Consider the following 25231-nt stretch of genomic DNA (forward strand, 5'->3'; position numbering starts at 1 on the left):
TTGTAGGATCGTTGTGATATATGATTTGGAATTTCCTTTATAGATGCTAGCAATTAAATCATGAAGAAATAGGGTTTAAGGATGAGAGTGTACTATTCAAGTTGTAGTCTCTTTAATCTTTTAAATCGTATTAGAACTATGAATGTATTGTATATGATGAATTTGAATATGTAGCTGTAACATATAAACCAGTTTCAACGACGTCAGCGACGGGTATCTTCAGCAACACCTGACCGACACAGCAAAAATACGACACGCCTTGCAGCCAATATGGATTTATCCGGATCTGCTCTGTTATGGTGTTCGGATTCTACTCAATAGCTTAGCTTCCTATTTATCTCGTAAACCCATACAATTTCATCCCTTTTCGCCTCCCTTGGAACCCTGGTCTGGATTCTGGATGATTATGTTGTTGTGTATGTGGAGAGTATTCTTTGTTTGTTTTAGGTAGATTTTGGATGAGTTTGTGGTTAGCAATTCTAGCTACTGTTTGAGCTTCTCAATGAGATTCGCTAGTTATGTTGAAGGTGTGTAGTAGGGTGTGGTGTAAGAGAATATCGTTGACTGCAACGATCGTGTTCTGTAGTGCGTACTTCGACAACACTACTGGGTATTATAGGGTGGAATATTGCTATATTATGAGATGTAGATTCTCTGGGAGCCTGGCTTGACTTAAGCATTCTCAAGACTGATGTACTATATATAATCCTTTGGAGTCTTGGATTTGATAATCGATTTTTTGAGGCGATTAGATGTTCATTGACACGAATAGGCATCACCCAATGTATTTTGTACTCTTGGATGCTATAGTTCTTGAAAGAATCTACGGAGAACGAAGTCATCGGATTAATGACTATTTAAGCGCATTGATTAAAGCATCTATAGTAATAAATGGTTTTATTTCAACTAGCGAGTACGAAGAAGGGGTATGTATGTATAGACACAGAGATCAAGCCTTGTATTTTGTACAGTCTACTAAAAAAAATACTCAATTAACAACTAACGCCGTATCTCGAACGACTTGGGGAGGGGTTATTGAGAACAAATGGACAATACTTCTGGTGAGCCCATACATGAGTATCCACAGCTCACCGGGAACAAATGCAATCTCACAATGAACGTTTGGATATCTGAGTTGACCGAGAACTGCGATAATCTTGGGCCAATGTAATATTAAGAACAGCTCAAATCAACCAAGCAAGGTTACTATCACTTGTAGGTTCGTTCATTGTAATTGAAGACTTCTTCAAAGTCGGCTCTTTATAATGGAGATTCGTTCTCCTGGTTGTATGAATCTCTATCAACCTTGTCTTTCCCCCTTATTCCCGAAAAGAATATATCAGTACAGTGCTCAAGGTTGAAAGAATCTCCTATAAAATTGTGTAAAAAAAAGGTAATAGTAAAATGGCTCTTTGAGTGTTTACTGTGTAAGAAGCATTCAGCCATTTGGTTGTCCCCAAGCAGGTAAAAGTCCATGCTTTGACAAGGCGCGTGGAAGCTCAGCCTCGCGGTAAGGTTAGCGAAAAGTACATGACAATTTCGAGAGATGCTGAATTTCTCAACATAACACTCAGCGCATCGATTTTCGAACGATGCTGCAGGACCCTTTCAAGCCTTCAAGAAGTGATACCTAAGTCGTTGGATATTCAGAACCTCCCATAAATCTTTCCTAAAGGCGACGCAATCGGAATTCCGCAACATCCACGATGGCGATTACTTTACCCCAATTTGGCGCAACTCGTCTACGATCATACATCCTCCGTTTACCTTTATTCACGAGGTGTATAATAGCAATCATATTCATATTATGGCTTGTTAGTCTGCAGTCAGCTTGGGACCTCCAGAAATGGGGTGGCTTGTACCCGAATGAAATTGGGTTACAGTCAAGTAAATCTACCATCTCTATACAACACGCAAATGATTCTCGTGGACCGTAAAGCTAACATGGCGTTATCGCTATAGTGTACCGCACGAATACCTTCCCATTGATACACATGGGGTTCCTACATATGATAATGAACACTATTGCTCTAACCCCATTATTGGAGAGATTTGAGGCAGAATATGGGACATTGACTACGTTGGCATTGTTCATGGGCCGTAGGTGTTCCTCGATACGCTAGATGTGAGAGAACTAGAGCTAATTGCTGTTATAGCTTTGTCGACGATTCCTGCGTTAATATATACATTCGTGGAAAGGGGAATCTTCCACATGAACACAGGAGTGATGGGTGCCAGGTGAGAAAAATATCCTTCCTGTTCAGCCCAAGAAGTCTTGCTAATAAAGAATCTAGCATTTGGGTATTTACTCTACTTGCAATGGAGGCGATCAAGACATATAAAACAAACCCAAACTTTGTATTGGGAACAGTCCATATTCCAACATGGACTACACCAATTATCCTTACACTATTCATATCATTCTTGATACCACACACTAGCTTCCTTGGGCATCTTTGCGGGCTTGTTTTTGGTTACGGATGTTAGTGCTCTTCTATCTAATGGTTGGGTCCGCTAGCTAACTTTTATAGGGGGCCTGGGCTATCTCAAATTCTTGGCTCCACCAGAGAAGATTCTTAGATGGATTGAGGGCAAAATGAATCTCTTGGGACGATTGCCACATTACGTTTCGGTTGACCAAAAAACCTATGGAAGATATGGATTATTACCTACTACTAACAATCCTATTATCTCACCGGAAACAAATATTGCGCTAGGATTCCCTGGCCAGGCACAGCGATTGGGACCTTAGAATACTGTACTTATCAGTCAATTATTTCCCTTCTCTCTGTACGAAGACTACGCATGATACGGAGTTCGGATGTTCTGGGAGCGATCATGTTATGAAGTAAAAACGGTGGAAATGGCATATGACACACGACTTCGGTTTCTACTTTAACATCAGTGGTTGAAAAACCGCTGGTAGCTTAAGGAAGTATGGATAAATTTATAATTGTAAGCTTTTTAATGACAACTATATAACTAGATGAAGCTATTTAATGTCCGCCAGATTGCGGACAACTTTATTCATTTATTCCAGGATCTGTGTGAACTTAATGAAATAAATGTAGCTTAATTGCCTTGTGCTATCGTGAACTTCCATGTACGGGAAATCCAAGATCTGTCGCGTAGGCTCCTGATCTCGCGTCTTCGGAACCTCGCCTCAATTCCTAGCATTTTGACAAGGCTGACAACCCACCCAAGCTTCAAGCTCTCAATGTGAGCGAAATCAACGTTCCTGATTTTGTGAGGACTTCTTATAGCCATGGGGCTACTATGTAAGTTTTCTGCTTCATTGTAATCAATTATTCTAACAACAAAAAGCATCTACCGTCTTGCGATATGCGCCGGTTCGAAAATTACCACCATATCTATCCTTTCTTTGCATAGCCGTTGGTGTTGCATGGCTGTTACTTTTGCCATTAAATGATTATTCGAGAAATACTTATGTTTCGGAGAATGCACTGTTGCCAGGCCAAGTCCATACATATTTCGCGGGAAGTGATCAGAACATTTTTCGTGGATACAAGAGGGAGGTTGATGCTTTGGGGGAGAGCAGTAATGTTGAGTATGTGCGGAATTGTGGAAGAGATTGGAGAATATAGCTGACTTTGCTATGCAGAGTTAACGATAAGCTTGAGGAATTCTTCAAGGCTACAGGACTCAAGGTTGCCAGACAAAAGTATGAATACAAATCCGCGGGTGAAGTTTACAGAGGAGAGAATGTGTATGCGATCTTACACGCACCACGAGGTGATGCCACGGAAGCAATTGTGTTGGTAGGGGCTTGGAGGAATATTGATGGGGAGTTGAATCGAAGTGGTGTTGCTTTAGTTCTTACTTTGGCGAGATATTTCAATCGGTGGTCTTTGTGGTCAAAGGATATTATATTCCTAATTACAGCAGATAGCAAAGCTGGTCCTCAGGCATGGGTTGATGCCTATCATGATACACACGAGTCGCCCGCTATTGATTCATTGCCCGTCAAAAGCGGAGCTCTTCAAGGAGCTGTTGTCATTGACTATCCTTTCGATCACCGCTTTGAATCGATTCACATTGTCTACGATGGAATCAACGGACAACTTCCTAACCTCGATCTCTTCAATACTGTAGTCTCAATTGCTAGCGGTCAAATGGGCATTAGAGTCTCACTTCAAAAAATGTGGCAGCACAGCGATAGCTATCAAGATCGGCTCAAGACTATGCTGCGTGGGATGATGAATCAAGGATTAGGCCATGCTTCTGGACCTCATAGTAGTTTCATTCCATATCATGTGGATGCGATCACCCTTCAACCATTTGGAAACGGCTGGCAAGATGAAATGGCCATGGGGAGAGTAATCGAAAGTACTTTTCGAAGTTTGAATAACTTATTGGAACATCTCCATCAAAGTTTCTTCTTCTATTTACTTATGCAAGCTAACCGCTTCGTGAGTATTGGTACATATCTTCCAAGTGCCATGTTAGTGGCTACAAATTTCACTATTATGGCGATTTTCCTTTGGCTGAAAAGTGGTTGGCCCAGTCCCACCAAGACAGAGTCTGTGCTGTCGACAGAAAAGGGAGAGGAGAAAGAGAAAGCTCCATTGGTGATTGTGGAAGCCAGTGGATCGAAAGCCATTATACCACAAAAGGATCTTCAAACGCGCGAACGCAAGCTTGCACTTCCTCTCGCTGTTGTAGCTGGATGTCAGTTCTTGGGGCTCGTTCCTCTCTATATATTTAACCATACTTCTAAAGCCGTATGTCTCTCTCTCAACACAAATGGAAAAAAACTAAGGCTAACATACGATTTAGAATCTTCCCGTGGTCTTCTTCATCTTCCTAATCCTCAACACCTTCCTCCCCCTAGCCCTCTCCACCCTCCTTCACTCCCCCTATTGCACCACCCCTACCTCTCACCAACTATCCCTCATTCAATCCTTCTCTCTCCTTCTCCTAGGCATGTACCTCTCATCTCTTGCTACCCTCAATTTCTCCCTCTCAATCCTCATCGGTATCCTATCCTCCCCGTTGTCATACATTCGCCCATTGGGTCATAGACCCATTATCGCTGCTATACTTGTTGTTCTTTTAGGTGTTCTTGCGCCTTCAACTGTATTGTTTGCTGGTGCGAAATATTGGGGTTTGGATGTAGGAGATGTTTTGGTGGAAGCGGCGTTCGGATGGGATGTTGGAGGTATGACGACACAGGTTGTGGTTTGGTGCGTTTGGTGGCCCGCGTGGGTCGTGGGTGGGATGTTGCTTTGGGGGAAGCCCAGAGCGGAGGAGGAAGAGATGGAGAGTTTGAACAACGTTACTAATGGGGCAGAAGGGAAAGTAGAAGTAGCCAATGGGGCGGGAAAGAAATAGGGCGGCTTGTCGATTGCTCAATTTCTAGATAGAATGGATGCAGCCACGCATAACCATTAGTAAACATGCAATTATAAAATAGAAGGGTATTGTTCTCATATATCATTTCATTCTTTCGTAATGCAAATACAACTAGCCGCAGGCATGCATGCAAGAGAGGGAATATCTATTTTACAGTCCGATGTGAAGCCTAAGACGCCATTCTTGCCTTCTGTTTCACAATTATGATGCCGAGCCTCATGCTGCCCACACGTCCTGACCCTTCGACTCGATCCAGTTGCCCAGTGAGTTGACACTGGAATCCCATTCTTCTAATCGTGTACGCATCCCCTCGATTTGACCCATGTCCAATACCTTAGGCTGTACCCAGTTGATACGTGCGATTTCATCAACTTGATCGATGCTTCCTCGCAACAAACCTAAACTCAAAGCCTTCATAATTAAATGCTCAATTTCATCCGGGCGAACTTTAGTTTCTTCGGAGATTGTGCGGAAGGTCATGGCACGGTCATGAGGAGGGCGGCGGAAAACGGCTTCGGTGAGGGCAGCGAGGTAAATCTTTTGTTTGAGTCCATCGCGATGTTGTGCGAGTAGGGGGTTAGAGGATATATGACCGGAGAGGACATCGTAGGCAGCAAGGTCACCACGGTTGAAAGCGAAAAGAAGATCTCGGAGCCAGGCGTCGTCCTTAACGAGGGTATCGAGGATGGGGTGGAGAAGAAGTTCACCAAAGTTATAGATAGTATCGGATACAAGAGCTGCGATGCTCAGATCGTAGGCTCGGCTTTTGCGCTCAGATGGGGTGAGATCGTTGAGGTCGATACAAGCTAGGTATAGCAGGGCGTTTTTGTAATATGATGCGAACTCCAGTTTGGATTGATAGTACTCTGCGTTAACCCGGTAGAATGCAGCATGTACGATTGTCTCCACGGAGTCAAACCCATCTAATATCTTCTCCGATTTATCTAAATCTTTCCTGGCCCCATCCTGATCTTGCAATTCTAATTTGACGGTAGCTACAGCCACTGTTGCGTAGACGTACGCATCTTGGGAATTGGGATTGTCGACTTTCTTTGCTACTGCCTCTAGGAAAGATAGGCGCTCTGAACCATCTGTTATTGAGTTAGCAGTTGTTTCAGTCTCCTCAATAGTGGTTTATTACCTTTGCACTGCGAAGCAGCGCTTAAGGCAAGAGTAACAAGCTTCAACTGATTGATCTTATCGGCGAATGTGAGGATGAATGTCTTATATATTGGTAATCGTTGGGAAGCGCTTTCTTTGTGATTGAAAAACTCAACGAGGGTATCTGTCAGTTGATGCCACAGCTTCTTCTCCCAGAGATCTTCAAAGGATAAGAAAAGATGTTGAAGGTCGGCTGGCGCAGCATCACGTTGCTCTCCGAGAAAGTCAGGGATTGTGTCGACATTCATGATGATTGAATGAGAGGTGGATTGAATTATAATTGGTTTTGTCCGGATGCTCTGTATCCACTTATACGCCGTTCAAAATAAACTAAAGTCGGATTATTTGGGTATCTTTTTGTGTTTGTAAATGTTAGAAATTGAAGCTGTTTGGTTGGGGTTTTGATATTAAGGCGAGGCAACGAGAGAGCTGCGCAAGGTCGGGCCTAACCAGATCTAGACTAGTGTGCTCCATGGCTGGACTCCCGCGAGGTCAATCTACAACTTCAACATCAAGTCAAATTGAACCCTGCCAACTGCCTTTGCGTCTGCGATTCAATTAATTTGTACCCCAGTCGCAAAAATGCAGAAATCCTGCAGTCCATCGACTCTGAACAGTCTGCGGACTGCCGTACGATCGAAAAGAGGAATTGAAAATGTACCTTTGAGCAGGAAGTTGTCTGATGTCACTATCACAAGGACCGGAAAGCCCATTATTCGTACCCAGGGTGGCAGGTGAGCACTTTGAGATTGGTTCTGCACTCCTACAGACCTTCTTGCTAATGTGTTGTACTACAGATCATCTCTCGGAGGTATATCTGCTCCCAAAATTGCAAATCAACCATCAACATAATCCTAATTTAATACTATAGGGCATACCGCAACCGTTTTCGGTGCGACTGGATTCCTCGGACGTTATATTGTGAACAGACTCGGTACGCGAATCTTTGCTTATAATTCAAGGAACTTGGGCTGATGTGAGAGTGGTTTAGCAAGACAAGGATGTACAGTTATTGTCCCTTTCCGGGAGGAAATGGCCAAACGACATTTGAAGGTTTCAGGTGATTTGGGTAGAGTCATTTTCATGGTATGGCAGAAAACGCGTAGAGAGTATATGGGTCACCTTGACTTACTTTGGGTAGGAATACGATTTGAGAAACACACAATCTTTGGAGGAGAGTGTTAGGCACTCTGATGTTGTCTACAATCTTGTTGGACGCAACTATCCCACGAAGTATGTTCCAAAGAAGATCATGTAGAGGAAATGCTTATCAGTATCAGGAACTTCGATCTCGAGGATGTACATGTTGAAGGAGCGGAGCGAATTGCCGATGCTGTTGCCAAATACGACGTGGATAGATTCATCCATGTCTCTTCCTACAACGCAGACCCTAATTCACCCTCTGAGTTCTACAGAACCAAGGTATATAACCCAACTCTTTCAAACATCGGTTCATATGATTGACAAGCATCTTTATTAGGCAAGAGGCGAGGAAGTTGTACGCAGTATATTCCCAGAAACTACAATTGTGAGACCTGCTCCATTGTTTGGTTTTGAGGATCGTCTTCTCCACAAGCTTGCTGGATTCACCAACGTTCTCACATCCAACCACATGCAAGAGCGTTACTGGCCAGTTCACGTATGTTTTAAATCCTTTAATTACATGACTTCCTATTGACGATCTCTTCTAGGCACCCGATGTAGGCCAAGCACTTGAGAAAATGCTTCAAGATGATAGTACTGCATCGCAAACGTATGAGCTTTATGGCCCCAAGAATTACTCAACAGCAGAAATTGCTGCTTTGGTAGATAAAGAAATCAACAACCATCGTCGACACATCAATTTACCAAAGAAAATCCTTAAGCCAGTCGCTGGAGTTCTGAACAAAGCTCTCTGGTGGCCTGTCATCTCTGCTGATGAGATTGAGCGAGAATTCATTGATCAAAAGATCGATCCTTCCGCAAAAACATTCCAAGACCTTGGAATCGAGCCAGCAGAGCTCAGTAGTCTTACTTTCCATTACCTGGTATGCATAATCTACTACCAAAGTTTCGAGCTAGTAATGCTAATTTTAAATAGTTGGGATATCGAAGTGCAGCATTCTACGACCTACCACCATCAACAGAACGCGAGAAGAGGGAAGAGAAGAAATATTTGCATGTCCTTGATGACCAGTAGAAGGCCGGTTCTGGATATGGAATGTATTCATAATAGCATGCGAATTGTACATATGCCTAGAATATTTGAGAACTTTTCTTGTGTGTGATATTCCAATTCTAAACCACTGATTATACTTTTGCTTGAAAATTAAACGACATAAGAGCAACCCCTTTTCTAGACCTAACAAATTTCGCGCATCAATAAATTTTCAACTTATTTGAGTGAAATTCAAAATCTCACTCAAGCCCCACATTTTTACCCCTCCAAACCCCGTCCACAATTTTCCACCATCACGTTTCTTGAAAATAATTTCAAGTATCAGCCATGGAGAACACTGAAGATGATGATATGCCGTGAGCTCACTGTGACCGAAGAATACTCGAAGATTCACTAATGATATAAAATAGCGTTTTGTCGGGCTCTGCGCTTGATGCCTTGAAAGAGTTTTACAAAGACCGAGATGCGCATCAACAGAAATTTGAAGACTTGAAGCAGCGGGCTGAAGATCAAGCTGATGGCGTGCCTTTGACTATGGATGCTTTCGCCGAGGATTGGAATGAATCGCAATTTTGGGTCAGTTTTTTCGAATCTGATTCTGGACCTTTGGGTGCTTATAAGTGGTAGTATTCCAATGAGACAGCCACAATACTCGCTCAGGAACTCCTGAGAGATGCTGTTGCTGATACGGTTATTGCTGTTGTATCGGCTCCAAGTGTGTTCATACAGTTGAAAAACATTGTTGTAAGTTACGCTTGTAGTAGAGAAAAACGTGTGGTCATGAGGTTAATACCTGGAAGGCAGGGTGGGCGGCGGACAAAAGACCGACGCTTCATTTATTGGAGTTTGATGAGAGGTTTGGCGTGTTTCCGGAGTTCAGCTTCTATGATTTTAATAATCCGTTAAAACTTCCTTGTGAGTTGCAAAGTACCTGGCGATGACGGGAGTGGAATCATTGCTAATGATGATCCTGTAGCGCATTTGAAAGGATGTGCCGATCGTGTTATTTGTGACCCGCCATTTTTGAGCGAGGAGTGTCAAACCAAAGGTACACAGTCACTCAGCTTATGGTTATAATAGTTAAGATATGACACTGACTGTTCTAGCATCTTTAACCGTTCGATGGCTGTCAAAATCATGGGGTCAAAACGAATCGTTAATGTCGTGGGGACAAGAAGAAGCTCCGCCATCGAAGCTTATCGTTTGTACAGGTGAACGGGTAGGAGAAATTGTGAATAAGCTTTATCGACCGTGAGTAGTATCCGTTCTTTTTGCTGGTAGTCTCTTAGCTTACATGCAACAGACAAGGTATTGCAACTACGACTTTCCTTCCGGTGCACGCGAAGGGGTTGAGTAACGAGTTCTTTTGCTTCGCTAATTTTGAATGCGAACATTGGACATGGAGAAAGTCAGATGGTGAGAAATAGTGTATTCATAACTAAAGGGTATCTATTCCCCATCGCAAAAGAGTCAAACAAATATCAAAGAGCGGCTCGCGCCTTCAACTTCCATTTGTCTTGCTCCTTGGCCACTTTGTCATCCGAGTGCAACTTATTCAGAATCTGAACAATGCCACCATTCGCTGGTATATGAAGGTTCTCTGGTACATTCTTATATATTATCTTCACAATCTCCATCGAGGTCCACTCATCCGCTTCCTCATTACTGGCAACAGTAACTCCAGGCTTGTTCTTTGCGCACTTCAGCACTTGGATAACCTGGGACTCTCTTTCTTTTCGGTGCCGGATGTACTCTCCAATTCTACTAGGCCCATCTTCCAACACTGCACCGTGTCCTGGATATGCTTTACCGCTAAAAAGTCCTCTCATTCTTTCAAGACTGTTCAAGTAAGTCACCAAGTCCTCGAACACTGCGGTTCCATGCCCCAACACGTTATCCCCGGTGAACATGACATTCTCTTCTTCCAGTACCAGTGCCATGTGATCGTGTGTATGGCCTGGGGAATGAACTGCACGGAGCGTCGCTCCCTCTGTTGCGAAGATCTGGCCATCCTTGATATCTGCTTGTCCCTTGTCTGGACTGTTCTTGTGAATGACAGTCTTTGGCGAGTATTTTAATAAGTGGCCGACTCCTCCCACATGGTCAGGATGCCTAAATTTTTGAATTAGTGACTGTAGATGCGGTCTTTGAAGTGAGTGAATTCCTACCAATGCGTGAGAATGCAAGACGTAACTGTAGCTTGTTCTTTCTCTAAAGTCTCTTTCAGATTCTGAATCCAATTTTCCTTACCGTCGCCTGTATCAATCAGCAATCGATTGCTTCCTTTTCCCACGAGATATGTATTCGTCCCTAAACCTTCGTCAGAACAATCAAACTCTCTACCTCATACTGTTGTAGTAACCTTGCAATGTAAACTATTCGATATCAGCTGACATTGCACAATCCAGCTCTTTCGTTCAACCTCCTCACCTTTCCCGGATTCCCACCAAGGATCCGAATGATAGTAGGACTCAATCGCTCCACTTCTGGCAGTGACACTAGTTGTGTTGCCATTTTCTTGATAGTATTCTTAAGGGATATCATTAATGTAGATAAAGATTCATTCTTCGATGTTGGAGTAGATGACTCTGGAAATGATGCAATGCCGATAAGCCTCGGTTCATTGATGGCTGCTGATAAGCATGACTTGGTGGTGGGTGTTAATAACCTTGAGCAAAGAACTCGGGTAGATGAGTCGACTTGATGGCATTTCGATACACTTGTATTAAAACCTAATAGAAAGGGAGTGTGTAGATGTCATTTGTAATAGATGCATTTTTTTTATAAATCTGGTCCTGTTGCATTCCGTGGCTTTACATTGTGACTTCATACCAAGTACAAAAGTCAAGTGCAAAGATACCTATTTAGCTGAGGAAATGGATGTATAAAATTGGAAGATATACTACTTTTTGCCCTCTGGCTCCTATCACGTTATCTAGTATTGCGTATAGCTAAAAGAAGAGACCGTTTGAGAATACCTGAATACATTGTAACACAACATACCTATCTAATATCCATTCGAGTACAAGATATTCATATAGGGGACCATAACCCCAGTCCCCGAAAATAGCCTTTCAATATATTGCCACTTAGTGTCTCACCGCCCGGCCGATTTTCCGCAAGGCTTACCATTTAAGCTTCACATTAATCCATTAATAAATGTTCAGAAATCAGAAATCCATCAACGAATTTACGATTTTGTCGCAATTGCAGGAGATCTGCACATATAAAAATGTCGACATCTAGACCAGTAACTCCAGCTTCCCCTCGATTTATAAAGATTAAATCGCCCCAACCTGGAGTTCCCAAATATGGCTGTCGTATGTTTCTCAATCCATTCGTGTCGTATTCTCAGCCTTCTCATCCATTGCTAATATAGCATCATAGAGCATATTCAACAACTATTGAATCCGGCTCATGATGAACGTATGAGAAACACAATTACATATTATAAGAATTGTTTGAGAGTGGTTCTAGATAATACACCAATTGTACCTCAGACGTCCAAGACGCCGAAAGGCCCACCCCTCACTTCTCTGACGCCAAATTACCTCTGTTTGCAATGTGAACGAACAGCTACGGCTCAGGATCATGTAAAGCATGGCCAGGAGACTTCGCATAGATTCTGTATGTTGGCTTGCAATGTCGACGTTCAAGACCTCGCTAATTAGTGACGTACTCAGATGTTGAATCAAGGACGGGAGCTTTGTTTTGCCAAATGTGCAGTGATTTTGTATGGGATCCCACACTTGAAGAATTGAGAGTGCGAAAAATTGGAACTGGGTCTTTTTCTAGTGAGTCAAACATGAGTTTCATACCATCATCGAGTTTTGTTGTGGCAAGCTTCGATTAGGGTATCTTTAGCACTGGCTACAGCTCTACAGTGTCTCCTTCACAAATACACAGATACTTTCGTTCTATTATGCATTACTTTATCTATTATTTAGCTTTCCTAGCGGCGTTAATGCGTCTTTTCACGCAACGTACTGATTTTGCCTTTCACTTTAGGTCGGAAGCGAAAACACGACGAACTTTTTACAGACGCCACCAAAGAGGACCCAAGATTTATATCCACAAATACAATGTCAGCCCCTTGTAGAGCAAGTGGTGTTAGGGGTATCTACAATATGGGAGCCACATGTTACATGAACGTCATCCTCCAATCTTTCGTTCATAATCCTCTGCTTCGAAATTTTTACCTCGGAGATGGTCACCAAGCAAGCGAATGCGAACAAAAGAATTGTATGAGTTGCGCTATGGATGATATGTTCCAAGATTTCTATTCGCAAGAAATCACAACAGGATACTCAGCTTCAAACATACTTGCTAGCTTTTGGCTTTCGAAGAGAAAAGCATACGAAGAATTGGCGAGTAACAAAGAGCAAGACGCTCATGAGTTCTTTCAGTTTCTTACTGAAGAGTTGCACGAAATTAATGGTGGATCACGAGCAAGCGATCCAGAAGATAGCAGCCCAAATCCTAAGCGATCAAAAATGGATCAAGGCTGCAAGTGCATTGTCCACCAAACATTCTATGGGAAGCTACAAAGCACGATCACATGTCAGAATTGCGGAGATGTAAATACATCGGTCGAGTCCTTCCTAGATCTAAGCTTGGGTCTTGATGTTATCCAAAAAAAGAGCAAGCTAAAAGCAGCTACTGGCACGATAAGTCTCCAACGTTGTCTAGACGAAGAGTATATCCGACCTGAACGTTGCGAGTACTCATGTAATCAATGCGATACTTCAGAGGCAAAGAAGCAACTCAGTATCAAAAGCCTACCCAACGTATTGTGTATTCAACTTAAGGTAAAGATCTCTATCTTATCATTAGATTACAGTAATCAAGGCAAAACTAACACGAAAATAGCGCTTCAAACAAGATCCCAGAGGTCTCGCCTCAAAAATCGATACCACTGTCACCTTTCCACTTCAATTACACATGCTTCCTTATACCAATCGTGCTCGTGGTGTAGACACGAAGAATAATTTTGAGCTGGCCAGATCATGTACTTATGATTTGCAGAGTGTTGTGGTTCATGTTGGCAATTTGGAAACTGGTGAGCAAGCACTACATTCCCTCTCTCAATATTCCATTCGAGACGCTGGTAAACAGTTCGCTAACGAAAAATTCGAAAATAGGTCACTACGTATCCTACTCTAGAGTCGGAAACCAGTGGTTTAAGTTCAATGACCATAATGTTACGTTGGCGAGTAAGAGTCAAGTGTTGAACGAACAAGCTTTTCTGCTATTCTACGTAATTCAAAGTCTTGCTTGAATATGTGATTGGAGTAAGGGTGGCATAAGTAGAATGCATACCACATACATAATAGTAAGAACGAAAGGGCCCCTGAGAGGAGATAGGGGAAGTTCAGAGAACAGAGCGGAACGCTGGAAGATGGTATACACGCAAAGTACTTTGGGTTGGAGCTGGGGCATACGGTTTTGCATTCAAGGCGTTCACAATGCGGGTATTGCTTGATGGGATCTGGAGCAGGATTTGGCTGGGGGTGCATAATTGGTGATTCATGGATGATAGAGATTTGGAGGGAGATAAAAAGAGGGGAGAAATGGGGGTTATAAAAGGTGTTTCTTCATTTCTCAAAGGGAAATACTTGTTTATATTACTTACATATACCCATTATACAATACAGAAATTGTATTTTTTCTTTTAAGAGAGAAAGAATCTGGATGAATTAGGATGCCTATAGGAGAAGAAAGGAGAGCAGTGATAGATGGTAATGTGGTGTGTAGTGTTCTTAACTGCTGTTTATTGATCGTTTGACGCAATGTATTTGATGTTTTCTATTTTATTTTGAGAGAAATGGATGAAATGACTTGGGCTTGAGCATGGCTTGAGGTTGGATCTAAGAATTAGATGAAGTGATAAACGAGGGGATCAAAATGAATCATGACTGAATGGAAGGGAGAGAGATGTTTTTGGTGGTGTACATGTGTGTATGTATGTGGTTGCCATTTTACCCGGCTCGGAATCGGGAGAGATGGGTTGCCTGTGGGATGGAGGATGGAAGGGCTGCTGATGGGAACACTGCTGGATGGGATGGGGTGGGGTTTCTGCTACTGTAAGATATCTCGGATCGAGGCAGATGAGGAGGGAAATGGAATGATTTGGACTTTGCGTGGATAAAGACTTGTTGGTTGTTTTACACGTCTACGATGGATTATGTGTTAGATGGGGAAGGGAAGGTTGAGCGATATTCTGTCTGTTAGTGGTTATTTGGTACTGGTAAGTTGTATATTCCTCGGATTCCGAAGTATGCCGGAGATATGTTAGCGAGATCTATTATGACCTGATAGATCACAGATGAACTGAGGTATTGAACAGGTGATGAAATCGGATCGGAGATAGGATAATGGAAAATACCACGCTGCAACGGAAATATGATTTAATGAGCGAAGTTTTTAAATGCCGTAGCCAATGACGTGGAGATATGGAGTTTAGGTTAGGAGCGGTATTTAATATCCGAGATATATCCCCGTTTGCAGTGTGCAGTGTTTAGGTAGGTAGGTAGTGAGAGCGAGAGGGGTGGAAGCTAGGACCTCCTCTTTTGAAAGATGGGAGAAGCGAGCTGCAGCCTGCACGGTGTGTTGAGAAGGTTTTAGTGGCGGTCTCGGTGTGGAACGGGATGGTCGATGGCGTCAATCTTGATGGGATGTGGTTCGTTGTGTTTTTGTTTGGGTTTTGGGAGGCGTGAAAGATTGGACGTCGATGAATAGAGTAACCTTTGGACGTTGGCGGAGAGGTATGTATACTATGTGAAAGGCTGACGAGTAAGAGACGTGGTGATCGTAGGTTTTGAGAGAAGCTTGGTCTGTAAGCACGAATATGTTTTGATAATCAGATGATTATTTTCCCAGGTAGTTACTAGATATAGGTATGACATGGTCGGGGAGGTATACAACATGTAAGGTAAGGAAAAAACGCCTTGTCGGTTTATTCATGGTCGCGATAAATGGAATTCCGATGTTTCCGTCACCACTTGCATGGTCTGAGGATTTATTTTGTTCCTCGTGCCACGATGCCCGCATGCAATAAGTTGAAATCGTGATGAGATTTGTCCTACCATGAAAAGGTACTGAAGAATTTTCACAGCCTGCCAGGTATCAATTCCTACCTTACTGGAAAAGAAATAGGTGAGGATATTGATGAATCATGAATGAGTCTTCGGAAATGTCGGAGTTGAGTGTCGTTGAAATGGCTCGATTGCTGAAGTAATAAATGTGGAGGTAAGGAACGAAAGAAAACGTGGTGGTTGGATGATCTTCAATGGTAGAGCATGGATAGTAAGCATAAGGTTGCTGGTAGAAGTCATTAGTCGAGCTAGTCTACAGAGCAGTATCTAGTGAGTACATGAGTGGAACGGATAGCATTATCCTCGAGCTATCATAATGATCTCAGTCACGAGCGGGGACATGATGTTGGGTTGGAAATTCATGTTATTGGTGAAGAGTTTTCATGTGAGGAGCTTTTTTTTCTTTCCTTTCTCTTTTTGGTGCAGCCTTGTTGTTGACTTGGTGTTTTCATGCAAGGTGCCGGTGGGAAAGTATGTTATTAATTATTAATTATCCATTAGTAATTGTGAGTCTAAAGACCGGAGTATGGTAAGGTTGGTGTGTCAGCTGCGTTGTCAGATCCGTTGATGTAGGTAGGTAATTGAGATGTTTGAAGTCAATGTGTGTTTTGATTGAATTCCTTGCAGAAAAGAAATCTTGTACCGAGTCTCTCATTGATGAGTTTCATGTTAGCCAAGATGATATGCTTGGAAATCTAGGTAAAGAATCTTCTACTGTCTCTTCTTGACAGTATGTGTATGTATGTATGTATGTATGTGTGCATGTATATCTTGTCGCGCGGTTGTTTCGTTGCGCGGATGTTGTTCATTTTGAGTGTTGATGTTCTGCTGTGGATACACTTAATACTTTGATCACCTTGCACGCTACGAGTACTTGTACAGAGTTTGATAAACTACCTACCTAGTAATATTCAGTTTAACGCCCCACGTCATATTCATGCACGCCAAGCCCTATAGCTTTCCTTGTGGCTTTCTTACCTAGCTTCAATTACCCACCTTATTCAGCTAGATCCCGAGAATTCTGAATGAACAATGATGTGAGAATATAGAGAGAAGTCATTACATACAGCTGAGGTCAGATCCAATAATTAGATATCATATCATGTATTGTCCTTTTGAAGGAGAGAACTAGAACATCAAATGTAATGGAAAAGTCGGATGATATCACCCATTTTAAATGCCGCCGCTTGCGGTAGTTAGCTTATTGCTTCCAGATGTTAGCTTAGTCATCTATCAAAATATAATTGTATACTAGGTACCTAGCTCATCGAAAAAACCCATATGCGATCTAGAATTCATTTAGAAGCAACAAGACTCAAGAGCACCCAAGGTAGGTAAAGGTAAGGTCAGGTAAGGTAAGGTAGTAAACCCACCAAAATCCTAAATCTCGATCTTTCGCAAAAACGATGTCGATTATCCAATCCCTAGTCATCTGGAACCTCGTACGTACTAGCTGGCTGACGCCTTTGTATATGCACATCTATATTTCGATCCATAGGGCGCGAAGTTGGTCAGTGGAGTAAGAAATCCAAAAACTTCTTGTTCCATTCGAATGACTCGATATCGGAAAGTACGGAGTTATCACCGTTGGCAAAAATCCTTTCTTTCCATTGCTTTTACCTCATTCCCATGATTCCATCACGGGAAACCTATTTATTTGTCGTCATTCTGCGGGCAATGTTTCTACCTCCTTCCGACTTCTTTACCCACACATTTTCCTTTTCGGCGCAAAGACAAGACTGTTCTTCTAGAATATCTCTTTCTTTTGTTCCACTATTTTGTTTTCATCATCAGTATACATATTTGGTGAACGCCGCACTTGTAATTTCTTTCTACCTCATCCTTCACTGTTCCATACCACCTTGAGATACCTAGATACCTAGATACCCTAGATTATTTACATTGTGCTCTTTTTCACACTCAGTACTTTTCTTACTATCATCGCATTTTCCACTACTAGCGCAGTACCCGATTTAATCAAATGCCTTCACATCTGCGAAACCTCGCATTATGTAGCAGTCTTGTATTGCTCGGACTTGCACCTCTAATAGCCGCACACGGCGATGAAGAACCGGAAATGGATATGAGCATGCCAATGAGTTCGGTAGCCACACATATTTCTACAGCCACAGTTTCGGCCGGCATGGACACCGTGGTGGCTGAACCCTCTAGTTATTTTCGATATCCTGAACATGGAAATCTGATGGTAGCTCATATTATACTCATGACCATAGGGTGGGTGTTTGTTCTGCCAATATGTGAGTGGTTCGGGAACAGTGAAATTTCCCCAAAATCTAATGTATTTTAGGTGTGATGCTCTCCATCTCTCGATCTCGATTGAGTCTTCCTACACAATTCGTGTTTCTAGCTTTGAACGGTGGCGGTCTCCTGTGCAGTATAATATACAATGCTTCCACTCCGAACCTTTATCCGAATAATTTTCATCATAAATTGGGGTGGTTTTTGGTATGCGTAGTCACTGCACAAGCGCTATTAGGGGTCATCAGTGCCTACGCGGGGCGCAGAGGCGAGAAGGAAGAGGAGAACTCCGGGTATATTCCAGTTTCGAGAGAAGCGATGGCAGAGCATACCCGCATGCACGAACGACCTAAACCTATCCCCAGATTATCGGATGATAGTGGTCAAGGTACTGAACCAGGTACCGAATCTCTACGAAGCCAATCGATGTCTCTGTCTGGAGATGATGAAAACACTCTGAATGAATCGGAAAATGACGAGTTTGAAAAAGTGGGGTTGATGGATGGTACTCAGGTGGATCAATACTTGTCGAAACGACTTCCGGGATTATTTTCTGCACGTCTTTTGGGAATAATTCGATTTGCATGTGACTTTGTGGATCGAGTAATTCTTCTCCTGGGTTTTGCTATTCTCACGTCTGGTTTCGTCACGTATGGTGGTTTATTTGTAAGTTTTGCCAGCCCGTTGAATATATGTATCTTCAGAAACTAAATGACAATTCAGAAAGGAGCAGAAATTTACAGTGGTCTTGCGCACTTCATTAAGGGTTCGGTTTTTTTCTGGTATGGAATCTTAACTCTTGGTAGATGGGCAGGTTGTTTCGCCGAAATTGGTTGGTCCTGGAATATCAAACCCGACAATGAGCGGCGATTTACTCCAACCGCTGAGTTTGTGGAAAGTTTCCTTATTTTCTTCTATGGCTCCACGAATGTTTTCCTGGAACATTTGGCTGCTTGGGGCAGTGCATGGAGCGCACAGGACCTGGAGCATATTTCAATCACCATTATGTTCATCGGTGGTGGATTGGTGAGTCCTCAAAATTGTAAATTACTAACCACTTCTAACTTGCATAGTGCGGTATGCTTATTGAGTCGAGCAAAATTCGCAACCTTTTGAATACCACACTCCACCAATCATCATCTCAAATGTCTCCCTATCATCTAGAAGCCCAAGAACCGAAATCCTATAGGGTTTCGATGAACCCAATCCCCGCTTTAGTCGTCATGCTATTGGGAATGATGATGAGTTCTCATCATCAACATTCAATGGTCTCAACTATGATTCATGGACAATGGGGAACTTTACTTGTGGGCGCAGCCTTTGCACGTGCTGCTACTTATATTGTGTTCTATCTCTCACCACCAACTTCGATTCTGCCTGGTAGACCCCCTACAGAAATCATTACAGCTTTCTGTTTGATGGCTGGAGGTTTAATTTTTATGGCTAGTGTATGTCATCCCCTCTCTCACTTGAATGTATCAAAACTAACAGAATTGTAGAGCAAAGATACAGTCAAGGCAATTGAAATGAATGATCTTGATGCGATGTTTGTTTTTACAGTTTCCATGGGTCTCATCACATTTTTGATGGCTTGGATTATTTTGGTGATTGCAATCAAAGGATGGGCAACGAGAAGAGAGAAGAGATGGGGTAAGAGTATTGGTTATGGGGTTGATGGGACTGCTTAGAAATACTGCTGGCAGGTAACAATGGTTGTGAGACAATGGAATGTGGGAAAGTGGAATAATACATAGATGGACCATGATACTACGAACGGATGGATGAGAAAATGAGAATGGCAATGCTTATGAGGGTGGAATGGAGTTATGGCGTCAAGATACCATGGATTGTTTGATCTTCTGGGTTCAGGTTTGAAATTGGAATTGGAATGGGAAATCTTAATTATGAGAGGTGGAAGACAAGGAAAGGCAGATTAATTGAATAATGGGTCTGAAGGTTGAGGTGTAGAATGTCTTGTCACTCTCGCAATCAATGTGAATACAAAGTCGCCCTTAAACTTGTAAGCAGTGATGCCAATTTCTTATTTTCTATACTCTGCTCTGAGTGTTCAATGTAAGCTCCTCACGCACATGGCTCCGTTTGGTTGTAGATAAAAGTAGATGTCAGAACAAGGAATAATTGATTGAAAGACCAATTCCAATGCAATTAGTATCCTTTATTCCTTTCGCAAACAGCAAACAATTCCATCAAGATTCTACTTGCTTACAATTTTTACCAAACCTGACATATTATCAACACTTCACCTTCCCACTATTCTCGTGACATGGTGAACGACCTCAGTTGTGTCCAGCCCAGCCCCGAATATCCCCCGACCAGCCAGCAAAAGGTCCGAGCACCACCCCCAGCCAGTACACAAGCGAAAGGGTATATATATTCTAAATGTGCAGTTTACAAATCGGAGTGGGACAAGCTAGCTCAGAATTCATTTCTTGCCTTTTACCAGAGATGACCGTGGCTCATGCCCAAGATACTCCATTCTTCAAATCTTTGTAACACACCTTCTGATTATTCAGGAACATTTATTTTTGCATTTTTTGGGGGAAGGGGGTGCGTGGGTGTTTGAGAGAGGGAATTTTTCGAGGAGTGGGGAGGGAATGGTGAGTGAGTGGGGGTTTTTATGGGGCTGTGGAGATGTTGTTGATGCAGAAAGTTGGGAGGGGAATAATTGATGGATGTATGGATGGATATGAAGTTTGACTTTTTGCTGTGTGATGCACGATTTTGTTCTGATGAGGGAGTTTTGTTCTACAATCTTCAAATACCCCAAATACTCTAGAAATGCAATGAGTTTTCCCCACCTTTTTCGTATGATAAGTTTAAGTATGTAGGCGTTATCACTTACTTAAGGGGTTCACAGATGCCAAACGTTGCTCGATTTTTATTCACAGGGTGAAAGAGTGCTGATGAATTCAGCTTTTGTTGATTCCAAGCAGTATTTGAATGGTGAGTGTGAACGCTCGAATGTTTTGAGTTTTTTGGGGGTTAATCTATTGATTGCTTTGATTGGAGATAGTAGGTAGAATAATTGACATTCGAGATTCTTCAAAGCTAAAGTGCAACCCCAAAGATGTGCTATTGAACACGATTTAATGAAGGTTGGTTGACGGGCTGAATCTACAAATAGACTGTTCCTCCAATGATAATTTGATATTGCTAAAACTGACGCTGAATAATGAAAGGAGAAATGCCTCAAACCAGTACGATAGTACGCATTTCCCATGGCAATGATTCCCCATATTCGACGTCCGTAATCTGTACTAAGCCCACCCTCCTAAAAGTCCCCTCTTCTGTACCGGGCTGGACAAGGAGACACATTGTACTGCCATTATGAGCTGCAGCTTGGGTATTTGGGTAGTAATCCTCGCCACGTGCATACGAAAGGTCCCTGGAGCTTGCAATCTGTACTATGGTGAGGTAATTGGAATCGCGCTGCACGGTAGAGAGTCTTTGGATCGCCTCCTTTCTGCTGAGATAATATTTAGGATTCTCTGGTATTGGCATTTTTCGTTTTCGAGCTCGAGTAAGTTTTTGCGACAGTGATGCAAGGCTAGCTCTCCATTTTGCAACAAGAGTAAAAATAGAAGAAGATACCCAGCGAAGAATGACTTTTACTTTTTGCTGCAAGCCACCGACTCGCAAAGGCAGGGGTAAGCACCAGCCATTGTTCGACGGGTGCGGAGTGTGAGCTTTGCATTTAGAAGGCGTCCATTAAGGGTTCCATCAACGGTTATGATCTCACAGCTAGATATGTTGGCTTTGAATAGCGAGCTGTCAAGCTTCCAACCGTCGACTGGATAATTGCTAAAGTTGGCAGTATCATAGAAGGAGCTGATGTCCCGGCTGGCCCGGCTCCATGAAGGTGCAACATATGCTGCTGAGATTTTCACCGGCAAACATGCCCTCCACAGAAGGCCAGCGTGGGCGTCTTCCGCCCATATACCCACCCAGTAAGTAAACCCGGATTGTGCTTCAATTTCTTGTACTAACGCAGCCAACGCAAAGAGCCTATCAGTCTCAAAAGTAAGGTCACGAGCAGCATATTCATTGACTAAGCTGTACCACCGCCTTCTTGTGTTAAATAATTGAGCATTCAAGGGGCCGCATTTATTATACAAATACTCTTTCCCATGGATTGGCGCTAAAAAGAACCTTTTAGCGTCCATACCATACTGTGGTCTATCGCTTGACCATAAGATCTCTGGACTCAAATTCGACTCTGAGATTCTCTGAAATTGGCAATTCCAGAAAATTTGTTCATGTCCGTAGTGTAAAGCGCGTGGAGAAAGAACGTGTTCTTGAAGTGTCCATCCTCTAGTAGCGAGAATGGATCGAGGCAGAATGTGGTTCTCAGACCGGGGGTTGAGGTCTGCTTGAAGGTAGATTACGCAAGAATCTGCGCGTCGCCAGTGAGCTAGCGACATGGAAACAGGAACCTTTGCTCTTTGTGTGCGTGTAATGCTCAGAAACCCATCCTCATCTGAAGATGCGTCGTCGGCAGCAATACAAAAATCACAACATTTATAGTAATCTCTCATGCGGCTTGATTCTAATAGCCAATCAGCTTGGGGGGCATCGTCGGAACCTTGAAGTATGCAAATCGAATCAACCCACAAATACTTTAATCCCATACATCTCGTGACTTCAATGGCATCTTTTAGTGTGAGCGGAAGCTCTTGCATAGATATAGAATGCACTCTACAATCCAAATTTGAGACATTAGTCACATGGCTACTAATTTGTCCCCAACAATGACTTAAAGTAGCCCAGTTTCCCATTTCGCCTTCTTTACTAATATGCAAGTGTGGTAAACCCGAATCATTTCCGGAACCAACGTCAATAACGCGAGATGGTAACAAAGCAGCTCATTTGCTCGGACAGAAATTTTTGTGATTGCAATCACAATCCTGGAGCCATGCCTGAGTTGTTTCAAAAGATTCCAAAGAACAAGGTGTTGTGGGAATAGGTCGCCCACTAACGATATTCAACGCTGCAGCCGGAGATTCTACGCACACATGTGTTAATTTCAGAGCTCAAGACATCTCATTCTGCACTTGTGCACGCACCTTTATCACAAAAAATACGAATGACAGAATGATAGAGACGTTCCCAGTCATCGACATTTTCATAAATCGCCCACTCAAACCAGAACTCAGCAATTCCCTTGGCGGATTCATCTCTTATTTGTCTCAACAGGCCAGAACAATGCCCTGGCCCACAACTTATCCCCAAATAACATCTTTCATGAAGAGTAGATGTGGCACCTCCTATACGCGTGCCCTTTTCAACTTCGATACACAATTCACAACCTTTTCGCGCCGACTCTAGAAGACTTTCATAACTCTCATGGTGTTGAATTCTGGGCTCACCACTGTTGACATATCAGACAAGGACTGAGACCATTAGTAACATAAGTCTCCAAAATCAATCGATTTGCAAACTTCGCAAAGCATGGTGATACGTCGATGAAAAATGAATGAAATAAAACTGATGAAGTCGCAAACAATCGTTGCTGTTATCCTCAATATGCGGTACTACACGCGCCAGCCTCGATCAAGAAGGCTGCAGAGGCATATCACAAAACATGGTGTAACGGAGCCTGAAGTATCCAAGCAACGGCAGGGAGAAAATTCAACGTCTGAATTGTAACGCTGAAGGGTATTACAAGGCATCTGAGCCTGAGATATCCCTTTAATTATCAATATCGAGTAGTTGATTGAATTAATAAAGAGTAGCATGATGTCGCTTTGATATAGATATTTTGTAAATGCTGTTTATATTGAGAATAAGAGGAATAAATGTTATTCTTTGGAAAAGGTTGGTATTTAATCATCTATCAACCACAGCCGCTTAAACCTACCCAGGCGGAAAACGGAGCAGTTATAACCGAACATCATGATCATCAAAAATTAATCATACTTCTCTCCTTTTATCTCATGTTCGCACTTTGCACTTTATTGTACTTCACTCCATTTCTCTCTCTCTAAAAATAATAACAAAGCGGAAATTAATACCCATGAGAAGTATTGGGCAGATATTGGTGATTTCTTCAATCCTACATCTTCCCTGTTCCTCATCAAGCGAATCATCAAACAAGTGACGTCCTACCCTGCCATCCCAAACTGCAGCCCTACCAACACAACATATCAAAAGCAACAACCCCATCACATCATCCTCACGCTCATACGATACGATACCAAATAAACATCTACAAACATGACTACATATTCTTCCACTCCACTCTTCGGCGGCGCCCTCATAGTCGACCTTCCATCTACATTCGCCGACGTTAGGTAAGCTCTTTCTAGAAAAAAACCAACCAACATCAAAACACATGCAGAGCCCCACATCCACTCCTGACGAAAACTCAAAACCATCACGATCAGCACCAAACTAACAATTCCACAGTACAATAAGACAAGTTCCCGACCATCAAGAAGTCTATTTGGATAAAGATGGTTTCACCAGTATCATATTCGATATCACCGAGCGAGTTGGTACTGCGGGCTCTAGCCCCGCGACCGATGGAGCGGCGATGACGACTCATTTGGAGGATATTGTTGATTCCGATTTGGATACTGTGAAAGTATGGTCGATTACCGATACTAAGTTTTCTAAATTGCCGTATGTACCTCACATTCTTTTGTTCTTTTCCCATTCCCTATCCTCTGCCCCCATCATCCCATCTCCAACACGTCACATGACCAAGCCTTCATCTACCCAGCCTAAATCTGACAACTCCCAGCGAAAACACTCCCGCCTACACACTCATCGCCACTCAAACACCCCCTCATGATCCCAATTCCCGCGCCTCAGCTCCAGATTTTACAGCCATAGTACTCAATCTTATCCGATTAGAAAGAGAGAGTACCGATATCTTAGTAACAATTAATGTGCCTCATATTAAAGGCGAATATTCAGCCGATGATGTGGATTTGCAATTGGGGAAACAGGGAAAATTGATTGAGAATGCTGTCGAACATGCAGCTAAGATTTGGGAAACTTTCAAGATCAAGGATTGGGGTCTCTTTGATGAGGTTTAGATGATGATGAGATGGGGAAGAGGAGCGAGAGAGGAACGGATGAAAGGGGATTGAGAGATGGGCGAGATCGGTTTGGGATGAAATGGAATGGAGATCGATTTAGTATGGATTTGGTTGGATGCTGG

The 25231-nt window shown here is 42.7% G+C and overlaps 10 protein-coding genes across 10 annotated transcripts; 7 read left to right on the forward strand and 3 right to left on the reverse strand.

Annotated features, from left to right (window-relative positions):
• Window positions 1–1706: 1706 nt before the first annotated feature.
• On the forward strand, window positions 1707–2752 carry EAE97_009666 (uncharacterized protein; the record flags this gene model as incomplete). The annotated part of the gene is made up of 5 exons (XM_038880181.1): window positions 1707–1887; window positions 1963–2100; window positions 2157–2238; window positions 2295–2482; window positions 2532–2752. The coding sequence occupies 5 exons, from the start codon at window positions 1707–1709 to the stop codon at window positions 2750–2752; spliced, it is 810 nt and encodes a 269-aa protein (XP_038728887.1).
• Window positions 2753–3088: 336 nt separating this feature from the next.
• EAE97_009667 (uncharacterized protein) lies at window positions 3089–5437 on the forward strand. The gene is made up of 4 exons (XM_038880182.1): window positions 3089–3278; window positions 3325–3568; window positions 3623–4742; window positions 4798–5437. Exons 1-4 carry the CDS (start codon window positions 3266–3268, stop codon window positions 5350–5352), a joined length of 1932 nt encoding a protein of 643 aa, XP_038728888.1. The 5' UTR covers window positions 3089–3265; the 3' UTR covers window positions 5353–5437.
• A 50-nt stretch (window positions 5438–5487) lies between these two features.
• EAE97_009668 (uncharacterized protein) lies at window positions 5488–6985 on the reverse strand. Its single transcript, XM_038880183.1, has 2 exons — window positions 6515–6985; window positions 5488–6464 (listed from the first exon to the last, which is right to left on the reverse strand). Exons 1-2 carry the CDS (start codon window positions 6780–6782, stop codon window positions 5590–5592), a joined length of 1143 nt encoding a protein of 380 aa, XP_038728889.1. The 5' UTR covers window positions 6783–6985; the 3' UTR covers window positions 5488–5589.
• Window positions 6986–7116: 131 nt separating this feature from the next.
• EAE97_009669 (uncharacterized protein) lies at window positions 7117–8823 on the forward strand (the record flags this gene model as incomplete). The annotated part of the gene is made up of 9 exons (XM_038880184.1): window positions 7117–7268; window positions 7332–7345; window positions 7406–7468; window positions 7526–7620; window positions 7676–7767; window positions 7815–7956; window positions 8015–8173; window positions 8226–8561; window positions 8615–8823. 9 exons carry the CDS (start codon window positions 7117–7119, stop codon window positions 8711–8713), a joined length of 1152 nt encoding a protein of 383 aa, XP_038728890.1. The 3' UTR covers window positions 8714–8823.
• A 196-nt stretch (window positions 8824–9019) lies between these two features.
• On the forward strand, window positions 9020–10119 carry EAE97_009670 (uncharacterized protein; the record flags this gene model as incomplete). The annotated part of the gene is made up of 7 exons (XM_038880185.1): window positions 9020–9048; window positions 9103–9268; window positions 9320–9436; window positions 9493–9607; window positions 9669–9740; window positions 9799–9943; window positions 9996–10119. The coding sequence occupies 7 exons, from the start codon at window positions 9020–9022 to the stop codon at window positions 10117–10119; spliced, it is 768 nt and encodes a 255-aa protein (XP_038728891.1).
• A 54-nt stretch (window positions 10120–10173) lies between these two features.
• EAE97_009671 (uncharacterized protein) lies at window positions 10174–11206 on the reverse strand (the record flags this gene model as incomplete). The annotated part of the gene is made up of 4 exons (XM_038880186.1): window positions 10174–10804; window positions 10861–11002; window positions 11055–11067; window positions 11123–11206. The coding sequence occupies 4 exons, from the start codon at window positions 11204–11206 to the stop codon at window positions 10174–10176; spliced, it is 870 nt and encodes a 289-aa protein (XP_038728892.1).
• A 718-nt stretch (window positions 11207–11924) lies between these two features.
• Window positions 11925–13970, forward strand: EAE97_009672 (uncharacterized protein; the record flags this gene model as incomplete). Its single annotated transcript, XM_038880187.1, has 6 exons — window positions 11925–12012; window positions 12080–12319; window positions 12376–12486; window positions 12701–13500; window positions 13562–13751; window positions 13834–13970. The coding sequence occupies 6 exons, from the start codon at window positions 11925–11927 to the stop codon at window positions 13968–13970; spliced, it is 1566 nt and encodes a 521-aa protein (XP_038728893.1).
• A 3797-nt stretch (window positions 13971–17767) lies between these two features.
• EAE97_009673 (uncharacterized protein) lies at window positions 17768–19733 on the forward strand (the record flags this gene model as incomplete). The annotated part of the gene is made up of 5 exons (XM_038880188.1): window positions 17768–18044; window positions 18095–18711; window positions 18769–19071; window positions 19119–19493; window positions 19545–19733. The coding sequence occupies 5 exons, from the start codon at window positions 17768–17770 to the stop codon at window positions 19731–19733; spliced, it is 1761 nt and encodes a 586-aa protein (XP_038728894.1).
• Window positions 19734–21255: 1522 nt separating this feature from the next.
• EAE97_009674 (uncharacterized protein) lies at window positions 21256–22841 on the reverse strand (the record flags this gene model as incomplete). Its single annotated transcript, XM_038880189.1, has 2 exons — window positions 21256–21671; window positions 21722–22841. 2 exons carry the CDS (start codon window positions 22839–22841, stop codon window positions 21256–21258), a joined length of 1536 nt encoding a protein of 511 aa, XP_038728895.1.
• Window positions 22842–24279: 1438 nt separating this feature from the next.
• On the forward strand, window positions 24280–25106 carry EAE97_009675 (uncharacterized protein; the record flags this gene model as incomplete). The annotated part of the gene is made up of 3 exons (XM_038880190.1): window positions 24280–24356; window positions 24472–24687; window positions 24809–25106. 3 exons carry the CDS (start codon window positions 24280–24282, stop codon window positions 25104–25106), a joined length of 591 nt encoding a protein of 196 aa, XP_038728896.1.
• Between the last annotated feature and the right edge of the window lie 125 nt (window positions 25107–25231).

Source organism: Botrytis byssoidea, assembly GCF_014898295.1.
Source record: "Botrytis byssoidea strain MUCL 94 chromosome Unknown BBYS_023, whole genome shotgun sequence".
In the NCBI taxonomy this organism is placed as follows: domain Eukaryota; kingdom Fungi; phylum Ascomycota; class Leotiomycetes; order Helotiales; family Sclerotiniaceae; genus Botrytis; species Botrytis byssoidea.

Coding starts and splice junctions, on each gene's coding strand:
- EAE97_009667 (XM_038880182.1), top strand. Junction 3,569..3,622: donor GGGGAGAGCAGTAATGTTGA/GTATGTGCGGAA, acceptor TTTGCTATGCAG/AGTTAACGATAAGCTTGAGG. Junction 4,743..4,797: donor TTAACCATACTTCTAAAGCC/GTATGTCTCTCT, acceptor CATACGATTTAG/AATCTTCCCGTGGTCTTCTT.
- EAE97_009668 (XM_038880183.1), bottom strand. CDS start 6,782: ATGAATGTCGACACAATCCCTGACTTTCTCGGAGAGCAACGTGATGCT. Junction 6,465..6,514: donor CGCTGCTTCGCAGTGCAAAG/GTAATAAACCAC, acceptor ACTCAATAACAG/ATGGTTCAGAGCGCCTATCT.